Below are 13,430 nucleotides of genomic sequence, written 5' to 3'. Positions count from 1 at the left end.
TGGCCTCAAACTCACAGAGACCCACCTGCCCCTGCAACCCTTCCCCCCAGCATACCACCGGGCTGACTAAAATAAAAATGAGTCTTAAAAAAAAAGAAAAAATATATATACGGTATAAACACTCCTGGGAGCCTTGTCTTTTGGATCTTTATACAGTAACACAAATTGGTCTGACCTGGTTGTTTTCTTGCCAGGTTTGAACGCATTTATCAACTTAGAAACACATGGGTCTGAGGCCTTGGGTTTGATCTTCAGGCCTGGAGTGTCCAAGAACAAAAAGATTCAATTGTGGGCAAAAAAGTAACCTTTTACACACTACATTAGTAGTGTGCAGTAGGATCAGTGTGGTATGAGAAGGAAAAAATGGAAAAGGAAACAAAGGAAGGAGCAGAAAGGACCACAGAAACAAATGTTGCAAGCTCAAAACTATGCTTAACAGAACCCCGCCCTCTACACTTGGACTCTGCTAGCCCGCCCAGATTGGTGCTAAGAAGATTATATCCTGTAAGAGCTGACCTGAGGAATCTGCATCACTAAACAGGCAGAGGTTAGAAACAGTGACCTGCTTCATAGTCTGAGTGTATTTGATTATGTTTATTTCTATTTATGTGATGACTAATCGTATCAACTTGAAATTTAGAATCATCATGGAAATACACCTCTGGATGTGTCTGAGGATGTTTATAAGAATGTTCAACTGGGGCTGGAGAGATGGCTCAGAGGTTAAGAGCACTGGCTGTTCTTCCAGAGGTCATGAGTTCAATTCCCAGCAACCACATGATGGCTCACAACCATCTGTAATGAGATCTGGTGCCCTCTTCTGACCTGCAGGTGTATATGCAGACAGAACACTCTATACATGCTAAATAAATAAATCTTTAAACAAAAAAAATGTTTGACTGCTGGGCGGTGGTGGCGCATGCCTTTAATCTCAGCACTTGGGAGGCAGAGCCAGGCGGATCTCTGAGTTCCAAGATAGCCTGGTCTACAGAGGGAGTTCCAGGACAGGCACCAAAACTACACAGAGAAACCCTGTCTTGAAAACCAAAAAAAAAAAGAGAGAGAGAGAGAGAGAGAATGTTCAACTAAAGAAAAGAAAAGAAAGATTTAACTGAGGAGGGGATGTTGGTCCATCCTGAATGTAGCTGGGACTATCTCATGGGCTGGGTCAATATCACAAAATGTTTTCTTAGAAAAGTCCACGCCCACACTCCTGGGTGTCTTTCTCTAATTCCCATGCTTACAATCTATACTTGAAATGTCTTTTATTAAACCCCAACTCTGCACACAGTGAGCTGAGTGCCAGCATTTCTCTCTGCTTATTGACGGTGAGGCAATACCAACAGCCCCCTCACACTCCTGGAGTCACAAGAGACTGGACCTTCAAACACTGAGTCAAGACTGGAAGCTGTCATTGTCAGGAATCTTGTCACGGCAGAAAGAAAAGAAACCAACAATACCTCTTTCATCTGGTATTTGTAGAGCCCCCAGTTAGGCTATGCCCAGGGTACAAACCAATGAACAGAGACAAGTCTCCAGCTCTCTGGGCTCTACCGGGTCTGAGAGGTTACAAGTTTCCACGCAAGGAGTACTTACTGCATCTCCTAGCCTTGTTAACAGCTGCTGTAAGATCAAGAGGTCTCGGCAGATCAGGAAACGAGTGCTGGCAATTTTATACACACCTCTGCACACAATACCCCCTGCTGTGCTGCTGCCATAGAGCTGGGAAAGATTCATTCGAACATTCAAAGGCTGAGCTGTAACATAAAAAATGGAGTTAAGGGCTCATCAGGTAAAGGAATCTGCTGCCAGGCCTGATAAGCTGAGCTCATTCCCGGGGACCCATGTAGTAGGAAAAAGCTGACCCCCTCAACAAGTTGTCTTCTGACCTCTGTATGTGCACCACAGCTATGTGTACATGCACATACACAACATAAATAAATGTAATAATCTGAAAAAGAAAAATGGAATTAAATATAGCATTTAAAATATTCTAATTACTATTAACTATGTATATGTGTGTCTATCTCTATGTGGGTATGTGCACATGAGTGCAGGTGCCCACAGACCAGTGACTCATACCCCTAGAACTGGCTTCAAGCTACTTGATGTGGGTGTTGGGAAGTGAGCTTGATCCCTCCGGAAAAACAATGCAAGCTCCTAACCACTGAGCCATCCCTCTAGCTCCATGTCATTGCTTTTGGTAAAAGCATACTTGTTGTTTACCTGGGTCAAATCCCTTTTCCATTTCCACTTCTGTTTCATAATCCATTTCCCGTATGAGAAGTCCAATGGCATGGACAGGGTTTCTGATCTCTTGCAGTTTACTACAAATGTCTTCCATCACATTTTCTCTATATGACAATTAGAAAATTACTGTGATTATTGACATTTAAGACAGGCTGTATGTGTGTTGCCCATAGTAAAGAGTGGAGACAATCATTCTGACACAAGATCCTCAAAAGTCCACAGAAATCACCTTCAGCTCTTTAGGAATGACCCACAAAATGAACACAAGGAAAACATTGGTATTTTTTAGCATATCCAGCTCAATTAAGGGGTTACAGAAGTATATTTTATGAGTTTGTTTTCAGATCTGAATAAATATGCTTACTTTGTCCCCATAACATCTAAAACAGGGCTGTGGATATAGTTTAGTGGTAGAGCGCTTGCCTAGAATGTAAAAGGTCCAGGCTCCTCCCTAGCATCACACACACACAAACTCAGGAAAACTCCCTTTAACATTAAAGCACAGCTTTTTATACTTGACCACACATTAAAAAATCTGTGATAACAAACACTGCTGAATTCCATTAGGAAATGCACTTTACCCTAAATTCTCCTTACACATCAATAGTGATCAAATCTTCCAAAATGTGCTCTGCAGCCTTTTCTGGAGACTGTAAGTTGTAACAACTGGTTTCCATCAAAACTGCCATATCCATGGTAACTGACTCTCCAATCATCCGGAGGCATTTTATAAGACATATAACATCCCGAGCCACATCTGCATCTGTGAGTGAGAGAATGATAACACTGATGTCTGAAGCCATGAAGTCTACTGATTAATACATTGAAAGAGGCATCAATAATTAAATGAAAGTTAGCCCTTTTCCATCAGCATAGGTTGTTTAAGCCTTTGAGCTTAAAAAAAAAAAAATCTTCAGTGAGGTAAACTTCTCAAGACAGATCAGTGGTAATTAATGATTTTTGTGGCCATTTGAATAAAACATATAGCAAGGAGGTCAACTATAGACAGAACAATTATTATTACCATCTGATATGGTTGTCTCATCCTCCGTCAGAAGGTGCTCATCAGGCAGGAGATATAAATGATCTACTAAGGAAGATGGCACCAGGAAAGACAGGTATCCCTGCAAGTACAAAGCTTTCAGTTATTATTATTTTTTAATAATTCCTCTAGGTAACTCATAATCCATAATGTATCATACAGACAACAAACCATATTGTACATAATATTTATAAATAATTCTATGCCATTTTTTTAAAAATTGGAAGTGGCTAGGGGATGTAACTCAGTGGTAGAGAGCTTACCTAATTAATACATGCAGGCCTCAGATCTGATTCTCAGCAGACAGAGAAAGAATGATAGAGCAAGCTAAGTCTTCTACTTTTACGTGTGTGTCTGTGTGTATGTATATGTTCAGTTGAGTCCAGGGGGGTGTGCATGTGTGTGTACAGGATAATCTTGGCTGTCACTCTCAGGAATGCAGTCCACCTCCTTTGAGACAGGTTTCTCACTGGCCTGGAAATCATAAATTAGGCTAGACTGACTGACTAGCAAGCTCCCAAGATCTATCTGTCCCCACCTCCCCATCACTGGGACCATAAACATGCACAACCACAACTGGCATTTCTACATGGGTGCTAGGGTCTTTCTGCTTGCAAGGCGAACACTACAGATTGAACTATCTCCCTAGACGCTGAATCGTGAGGAAAACACCAAATCACATTGAAAGATAAAACAGATGTAGTCTTCAGCCAGCAAGATGACGGCTCAATAGGTAAAGATGCCTGCTGCCAAGGCTAGCTACCCAAGTTTAATCCCTGGCATATGTGTGCCCACAGAGATACACGCAGTAAACCAATTAAAGATGTAATCACAATGTCAATGTCATAACAGGCAAAGATTGCTAACATTGAGAGTACGCTAAGGAAACAACGAGGGCCAGCAAGGTGAGGTGGTTCAGCAGGTGAAGTGCTTGCTCCACACTGGCAACCTGGGTTTGATCCCTGGAACCCAGGACAGAAGGAGTGATGTGACTCCGAAAATTGTCCTCTGGCCTCCACATGCATGCTGCGGCATATGCACACCTGCTCACCACAAACAGACACCAAACAAAGTAATACAAACTTAAAAACAAAATACACAAGTAAATATACTTAACATCTAAACATACTGGAGATTAGAGAGATGGCTCAGAGGTTAAGGACCTTTACTGGTTTTGCAGAGAATATGGGTTTGGTTCCCAGCACACATACCAGGTGGCTCACAACTGCCTGTAATTCCAGCTCCAGGGAATCCAATACCCTCTGGCACTCACAGGCACCTGTAGGGCACATAAACTCAAGCAGCCTCACACACAGAGAAACCCTGTCTTGGAAAACCCAGAAGATAAACAAATCTTAAAAAAGAGCGCTCGCTCTCTCTCTCTCTCTCTCTCTCTCTCTCTCTCTCTCTCTCTCTCTCTCTCTCTCTCAGAAGATAAAAAAATCTTAAAAAAGAGCGCTGTCTCTGTCTCTGTCTCTCTCTCTCTCTCTCCTCTCTCTCTCTCTCTCTCTCACACACACACACAGCAAGTTCTAAGAGAAACTCTGCCTCAGAAAAAAACCATAAACACCAAACACACACAGACAGACAGACAGACACACACACCAAAAAACAAAAGCCCAAAACCTGTATAATGCCATTATCAATATCAAATTGATTGCCTGGGCTGTAAATTGTGCTGTGGTTATTTAAGACAATATCTGTGTTTTGTAAAAAGTATTTATTTTCTTTCTTTGTGTATATATTTGTGTGTTGGAGTGTGGGTATATGCAGGTGTGAGTGTAAGCGCAGGTGACTACAGAGTCCACAAGAGGAAGTTTGATCCCCTATAGCTGGAGTTACCGGTGGCTGCCACTTGACATGGCTGCTGGGAATTGAATCAGGCCCTCTGTAAGCGTGGTAAGCACTCTCAACTATTAAGCCATCTCTCCAGTCCCAATATCTGTGCCCTGGATATGTGCTGAAATATTTACAGATAAAAAGGCATCAAGAGTTCAGCAACAAAGAAAAATGAGGAGTAGGAGAAAAAAAAGAGGAGGAGTTGGAGGAGAAGGAATGCAGAGGCAAACTGGGGTGACGATAGAGTTCAGTGACATTATGGATGCTTGTTGGCATGAATGGGCTCTGATTCAATCCCTAGCAATAAAATCAACCCATCTACCAACGGAACCAACCGATTCACCCACCAAAATGGAAGCTAACAAGTGATGAGTATGGGTGAAGGGAATACAGAAATTTTTGTGTTATCATTATTATTGGTGTTTTTGTTTGGTTGTTGAAGCAGGGTCTCACTCTAGCCCACGTCACCAGGTTGACCTGGAACTTATGGTGGTGCTCCCATTTAATGTCCTAAATGACAGGATTTACAAGAATGAGCCATCTCATTATATTTGTAACTTATATAAAAGTAAACAAATAAGACAGAAACCTAAAAGTACCAATAATAATGCAGAATACTAAAGTTCAAATGAATTATAGCTTTAGGTAAATGATCAAAACATAAAATCCTAAAGACGGCACCATGTACCACAGTAGCATTTGGAAGACTCATTGAGGCATGCAGAGGAGCTGCGAGTGCCCCAGCTGGCTTACTTTCTTCAGGAGGCACACCATGTTTGTGAGAGGGTTCAAGTGCAGAGCAAGAGGCTGGGACAGGGCTTCCTGATACTGGAGACAGCAGGCATAGAACTTGCACCAGAATTCCTGCTGCAAGGTGCGAAATTCATCCTGGGAGAACTCATACTCTGTCACACTTCCTTGGAGCTGACAAAGAAAGAAAAGTTAACGTTTGGGGGTTGTTCTCTATAAAATATTTCCACTAAATCCACGGGATATGTATACATACTTATCAAATTCCCTAACGAAAAGGCTTGAGCATTTATACTTTCTACTGATAGGATAAAAAATGATTAAGTCTGATAATTCTATCAGACAGACAAGATTGTTAATCTCACTCTTACCCACACCTCACCTCATTTTCAACAGCTAAAGTAATTTCTTTTTTTAGTTCACTCCATGAAAGATCTAAGTTCCTCTCAGTTCCCCGGCAGAAAATCTAAAATTAAAAGAAATGATTTCAGATCACTATCAAATACCCAAACTGAAGGAAGTCTCACCTAAAAGGCACTAAGGCAAAATTCAATTACACAGAAACATCAGGACTGCTGGGAGTCTCCTCCCCTCTAACACTGCACAAACAATTCCTAACAGCAATAGCAATTTTGAAGTTTAATCCAGAATAACCTTCAGAAATCTATGAGTCTGAAAGAATCATAACAAAATACATAAGGCTGGGCAGTGGTGGCGTACGCCTTTAATCCCAGCACTCCGGAGGCAGAGCCAGGTGGTTCTGTGAGTTCAAGGCCAGCCTGGTCTACAGAGCGAGTTCCAGGACAGGCACCAAAACTACTCAGAGAAACCCTGTCTCGAAAATCAAAAACAAACAAACAAACATTAGATATTTTCTTGCTCACCTGTAAAGCTTTTGATAAAGCTGCATTTATGAATCGTCCTGGTGTAAAAAGGCTCCGCAAATACATTTCCTATTAGAACATTAAAACAAAAGCTATATCATTCTGAAGATGAAATTGGGAAAATACAAAGGAGGCTGGCCACACTGACTCTAATGTGTGAATTTCTACCAGATGATTTGGATACTCTGCCCTTCTACACTTGAGCAACGAATTTGCACTACAGTTACATTTCCACAGTGTAAGCAAAGAATGCAAGGCTTCCGGGACCACGACGATACACTATTCTGAATGGTGTGCATTCATACTGCACTCTACTGGGGACACTGAAAAACAAGGGGTCAGCTGTCACTCTAACAGGCAGAGTGGACCCAGCCTGTTGATGATATGCCCTGGTAAAAGAGCAATTTTAACAAGCTGGTTTCCAGACCATCTCCACAAGAACTCGCATATAAAACAAACTGGAAATAGATACTGTAAATATATCCAAATAAACTGCAGAAAACTCTCATACAAAGACTACCGATTATAATAGAAAACTTCCACACTGCCTCATTATTTTGAACAAGACTCATGAACTAGATTTGCTTCTAAGCAAAATCTGACTGACCTTCATTATGGAGTCCTTTCTTCTGCTGAGCTGCTGCTGCTTCTTTTTCAAAAAAGATTTAATTATTTTTATGTGTATTGATGTTTTGTCTGCATGTACGTCTGTGTGAGGTTGCCAGATCCCCTGTACTTGAATTACAGACATTTGTGAGCTGCCATGAGTGCTAGAAACTGAACTCAGGTGCTCTGGAAGAGTAGACAGTGTTCTTAACCACTGAGCCATCTCTCCAGCCCATCTGCTGAGCTTTTTGATGAGTAATAAGATGAACACAATGGAACAAAAGGCTACTAATGATTATCATGTGACTTTGGCTTTAAACAAAACCCAAAAGTCAGTATTTGTTAACTGAATAATAAATAAGCATTATCAATGAACTCTAAGGATTAACATTTCGGCAACATTCAATTTCATACTTAAAGTGGGGTTTCCATAGGTGCAAATTTTTGTCATTTCAGCCTTAAAGTCCATAATCATTAAGATCATTTAGCACTAAGGCATCAACTAAAAACTTCTTTCATTTATCCTGAAGCTATATCCTTGAAAAAGGAGGAGACTGGCCTATTATGCTTTATTGTCTTACCTTTTCAAATTTTTTTCTTTTTTTTTTTTTTTTTTTTTTTTGGTTTTTCGAGACAGGGTTTCTCTGTGTAGCTTTGCGCCTTTCCTGGAGCTCACTTGGTAGCCCAGGCTGGCCTCGAACTCACAGAGATCCGCCTGGCTCTGCCTCCCGAGTGCTGGGATTAAAGGCGTGCGCCACCAACGCCCGGCTTCAAATTTTTTTCATTGCATCTATCTTTATAAAATTTAGCCCCCCTGATGTGGTGCTGGGAATGGAACCCAGGTCTGGTGCATGTACTCTACCACTAGGTTATACTCTTCAGAATTTATCTGAATTCCACAGAATGTTTAAACAGGCAGAAATACTAATCACTGTAATTTGATCATTACATATCACTTATTGTATCATTATGCTATACTTCACAGATGTGTATAATAACTATGTCAATTAAAAGGTTCAGGGGCAGCCAGCAGTGGTAGCACACACCTTTAATCCCAGCACTCGTGAGGCAGACACAGGTGGATCTCTGTGAGTTAGAGGCCAGCCTGGAATACACAGCAAGTTCCTGGACAACCAAGGCTACAGAGAAACCCTGTCTCAAAACAAAACAAAATAAACAAACAAATGGCTTGGGGGCTGGAGAGATGGCTCAGTGGTTAAGAGCACTTGTTGCTCTCTTGCAGAGGACCCAGCTTTGGTTCCTAGAACCCACCTGGCAGCTGACCACTGTTGTGGAATATTATTTTAAGATGTGTTACATTTGTTTATGCTGTGGAATATTTGTTTAATGATACAAAGATGTGTTGCATTTGTTTAACCCTGTGAAGCTGTGTTACTTTGCCTGCCTAAAACATCTGACTGGTCTAATAAAGACTTGAATGGCAAATAACTAGGCAGGAGAGGGATAGGTGGGGTTGGCTAGGTAGACAGAATACATAGAAGAGAGAAGAGGGAGGAGAGAAAGGAGAGGATGCCAAGGGCCAGTCACCCAGCCACAAAGCCACCCACGGAGTAAGAAGGAAAGAGAGGTATATAGAATAGAGAAAGGTAAAAGCCCAGAGGTACAAGTAGATGGGATAGTTTAAGAAAAGCTGGACAGAAAAATGCCAAGCTAAGGCTGGGCATTCATAAATAAGAATAAGTCTCCGTGTACTTATTTGGGGGCTGAGTGGTGTCCCCCAAAGGCCGAAGAGTTTAAAAAAAGAAAAACAAAAAACAATCAACTTATAGACCATCATCTATGACTCCAGTTCCAGGGATCCGATACCCTACTCTGAACTCTGTGGCCACCACCTGGCAACCACAGGGTGCACATACATACTGACTGAAATGAGAAGGCCAATGCACTGGCTTGTGCAGTTGAGATGTTCAGTGTCTGCTTTCAGACAGTAAACTGAAAGGCTGGCATGGTGCTCTCAGGGCTTCATCTCTTTATTCTGCTTCTTCCCTTGCTGTTTCCCTTCTTAGACAGTACCTCTTCCCCTGATAGGGTCTATATTCTGTGTGTTTAGCTGCCCTGGAGGGAACAGCAGTACCTCAGTCCTCTGTCCCTGTGATGAACTGGCCTGGCCTGAGTGATGTGTTAATTCCTGATGTGTTCATTGACCAGAACAGAATGTTCTGGGCTAACATGACATAACAGTTAACATACTTACTCTGGGGTCTTGGTCATCTCTGATGACAATTTCCTCTTCTGGCAGAGGCTGCATAAAAACTGGATTCCACTGACCTGCAACATTGCTATAAGAAAAAAGTCCAAAAGTTTACCAAAACATAGCACCACACTTTGGCAGTATCTGAGTAGGGAAGGCCTTATCAGTGAACCCCTGCAGCCAATCACTACTTAATTCTGTTACTGAGTACAGTTTGTACAGATGTATTCTTACTATCTTTGTGTGTGTGTGTGTGGTGCATAGATGTGCATGTCCTTGTAGAGGCCAGAGCTCAATGCCAAATATCTTTCTCAATTGTTCTCCACTTTATGTTTTCAATTATTTATTAGCTTATTTTTTTTTTTTATTGTGAGTTGAGTGTCATAGTAGATATGTAGAGGTCAAAGGGAAAATTTTCAGGGTCTGTACTCTCCTTCCATCATGAGTTCTGGGGGTTGAACTTAGGTGGTCAGGCTCTATAGCAAGCACTTTTACGTAGCAAGACACCTCACCAGCCCCTAACCTTATTTTTTGAGACAGGGTCTCTCACTGAATCCAGAGTTCACCAATTTAGCTAGACTAAGCTGGCCAGCAAGCTCCGGGATCCTCATGTCTTTGCCTCTGGGCTTGTGAGTGTGCACTGCCATGACAGGCTTGCTATTGACATGGGAGCTGGGGATCCAAACTCAGGGCTTCATGAATAAACAGCAGAAACTGCCAACTGAGTCATCTTCCTGCCCCATGTCTTATCTTTGACAGGCACCACCCTCAATTTAAAACCTGAAATATAAATCTACAAACAGCTCATCTTTATTAGATTTTTACTAGATAGTATGCAAGGTGCTGTTCTAAACAATACTCATGTATGCCCTACACTCTCCTTGGAGGATGTATTACATCTAATTTGTAGCTGAGGAAGTGAGTCTTAAGGTCTGTCACAGCTAATAAACAGCACAGCCAGGCTTGCAACCCCAAACCCAGAGCCCATACCCTTTTTGTTTGACTTAAGACATGGTTTTACTCTGTAGCTCTAGTGGGCTTCAATTCAATCTCTCAATATTCTTGATTCGCCTACCAAGTACTGGGATTACAGGCATGTGCTACCATGCCCAGCTCCAAGCCTCTGGTTTTTCATTACTTTGTTTGAATGCTACCTTTAAGGACTAAACTAATATTTTTCAAGGTCTCGCTTAGGGTCAGAATAGACCTTCTTACAATTCTACTCTAAAGTTTAGTGTTGAGGGTTCAATTTGTTTAAACGGTTCTCAAGCAGTACACAGAGGAATCTTGCAAGAACAGTGCTTCACACTTGATCTTAATCAAAAGGCCAAAAAGCAATGGAAGAATGTCTCAGTGTTTATGTGTTTGATTAAAAAATATTTAAATTTGTTTTATAAATATATTTGTAACTATTAAAATTTTTTTAGATTAAGCTGGGCATGGAGGCATACATCTTTAATCCCAGCACTTGGGAGGCAGAGGCAGGTAGATCTGAGTCCAAGGTCAGCCTGGTCTACAGAGTCAGTTCTAGAAGAGCTAGGGCTGCACAGAAAAAACCTGTTTTGAAAAACAAAACAAAAAAATATTTTTTTAAAGATTATTTTTAATCCTCTATGGTATGTATGTGCATGCCTATGTGAGTTCAAGTGTCCCAGGAAGCAAGAAAACTAGGAGGCTCTGGAGCTGGAGTAACGGGGCAGTTAGTTAGTTATAAGCCACCCGACAGGGGTGCTGGGAACTATCCTTGAACCCTTAATTGCTGAGGCATCTTTCCAGAACCACAGCTGTTAAAAAGTTTAAAACTAAACCAATGCACATTAGATAAGTGTATCTAATAGTAGAGATTATCAAAACATTAAATTGTATAATTTTGTATCATAAAATATTAATTTTGCTCTCTCTATATATATCAAAGTTCATTTTCTCTTATCTCTCTCTCTTTTTTTTCAAGACAAGGTATCATGTACTCCAGACTGGCCCTAAACTATGTAGCTGAGGATGATCTTGAATTTCTAATCCTCCTGCCTCTCCTTCCAGAGTGCTGGAATTATAAGTATGCAAGGCCATACTTAGTTTTAGAGGTGCCAGGAATTGAATCTAAGGCTTTAAGTTCGAGAAAGGTACTCTATCTACTAAGCTACATTCTGAGCCCTGAAGTTCATTGTCTCATGAGGAAAAAAAAGTTTCCTGTTTTAAAAAGTTTCAAAGAACCTTATTAGTTCAATCTACCTCTGATCTTATTTTAAGGAAATTGAGAATAAAAAGGAATTTCAATGTCTTTGCTAAGTTGTGGGTATAAGGAACATTATGTATTAGAGTATTAGCAGCAAGCTTCCAGATTAGAAGTATTTGGGGTACAGACTATCTTTCCTAAGAAATATGATATTTTATCTTAACACAAGCCTAAGTATATGTGCTCTAAAACCAAAAGGTAAGAACCACAAAAGGGCACTTTAGAAAATTAATCAAGACAAACACATCAGAATCCTTCACATTTCATGGTTCCACACGAAAAGGTCTCATCTCAGTGTGGTTCTGCCCAGGGTTAAGAAGGAACAAAAGTTAAACAGTCCATACTGTTCAAAGTTGATGTATTTCACAATCGTTTGGTTCTCAGCATCGTGCCACAGGGCCCAGATATCCGTTGAAGTTAAGGCAAAATCGATCAGTGTCTCCTAGGAAGAAATGGGGGTGGGGGGATAAGAAAGAAAAGGGAGCAGGGACTAAGTTTGTATTGACAAGAGAGAAAAATACATAAAAGTACAACATGCCATATGGACTTGATAAATCCCAACTTAAACTGTTTCTTTACATGAAGAGGGGCTGGAGAGAGAGCTTTGGTTCAGAGAGCTGGTTGCTCTCCCAGAAGATCCTGGCTAAATTCCAAAGACCCACATGGTGGGCTCTCCACTGTCTATACATGAAATATTTTAAGAATATAATCTTTTGTTTGTTTGTTTGTTTTGTTTTTGTTTTTTGAGACAGGGTTTCTCTGTGTAGCTTTGCGCCTTTCCTGGAACTCACTCTGTAGCCCAGGCTGGCCTCAAACTCAGAGATCTGAGTGCCTCTGCCTCCCGAGTGCTGAGATTAAAGGCATGCGCCACCACTGCCCAGCCAAAAATATAACCTTAAACAAAGCAAGTTTAAGGCCTTTTGAGACAGTCTCACTACACTGCCAAGCTGGTCTGGAATTCCTGTGTTCAAATGTCTCTCTAGCTTCAGACTCATAAGTAGCTATGATTTCAAAGGCAAGCATCCTCACCAGGCCATACATAGCCAACACTTCCTTCTTGTGCCTGTGTGAAATGCAGAGGATGGTTCAACTTACCTGAGAAGTGAACAGTGAAGAAATGTGATCTAAACTATAGCGATTATTCTCGGTGCTCACCAACTGGAAAACGCAGAACTGTTGAAACACAAGTTAATAGTCCATTACTTCATACAATCAACACATTACTCAGGAAAGAATTCAGAAGTCTCCTACCTGAGTGCTAGGAATACAGGTGTGTGCCACCAGACTTAAATTAACATAAAGTTTCCATCTTAACCATTTTCAAGTATGCAGTTTAAATTGACATTGCTGTGCTACCAATATCCAGGACTCTTTTCATCTTGCAAAACTGAAACTCTATTCCTATCAAACAACTTCCCCAATACTCTGAATCCCTATCCCTTCTTTTGCCTGAAACTACCATTTTGAGTCTATGACTATAGCTACTTTAGAAATCATAACGTGAAACCCTAGGTTTGATCCTCAGAGCATATATGAGTGTCCAATTGCATGTACACATGCACCTGCACACTTCCTATAAAATTATGAGATAATTCATGTTTAAGTGTTTAAATC

General features: G+C 41.0%; 1 protein-coding gene across 1 annotated transcript in view; it reads right to left on the bottom strand.

The window, feature by feature from the left end:
- The window catches only part of Nup160 (nucleoporin 160), a 60,298-nt gene that overhangs the window by 33,328 nt on the left and 13,540 nt on the right, over positions 1 to 13,430 (bottom strand). The window contains exons 8-17 of the mRNA XM_028859402.2: positions 12,912 to 12,989; positions 12,161 to 12,258; positions 9,587 to 9,671; positions 6,766 to 6,834; positions 6,264 to 6,347; positions 5,885 to 6,055; positions 3,275 to 3,374; positions 2,848 to 3,013; positions 2,227 to 2,354; positions 1,597 to 1,757 (exon numbers count right to left, since the gene is read on the bottom strand). Coding sequence (XP_028715235.1) covers positions 1,597 to 1,757; positions 2,227 to 2,354; positions 2,848 to 3,013; positions 3,275 to 3,374; positions 5,885 to 6,055; positions 6,264 to 6,347; positions 6,766 to 6,834; positions 9,587 to 9,671; positions 12,161 to 12,258; positions 12,912 to 12,989 — 1,140 coding nt within the window. The remainder of the gene's footprint in view (positions 1 to 1,596; positions 1,758 to 2,226; positions 2,355 to 2,847; positions 3,014 to 3,274; positions 3,375 to 5,884; positions 6,056 to 6,263; positions 6,348 to 6,765; positions 6,835 to 9,586; positions 9,672 to 12,160; positions 12,259 to 12,911; positions 12,990 to 13,430) is intronic.

Source organism: Peromyscus leucopus, chromosome 4 (genome assembly GCF_004664715.2).
Source record: "Peromyscus leucopus breed LL Stock chromosome 4, UCI_PerLeu_2.1, whole genome shotgun sequence".
In the NCBI taxonomy this organism is placed as follows: Eukaryota; Metazoa; Chordata; class Mammalia; order Rodentia; family Cricetidae; genus Peromyscus; species Peromyscus leucopus.
This window is presented reverse-complemented; position numbering and strand designations above follow the sequence as displayed.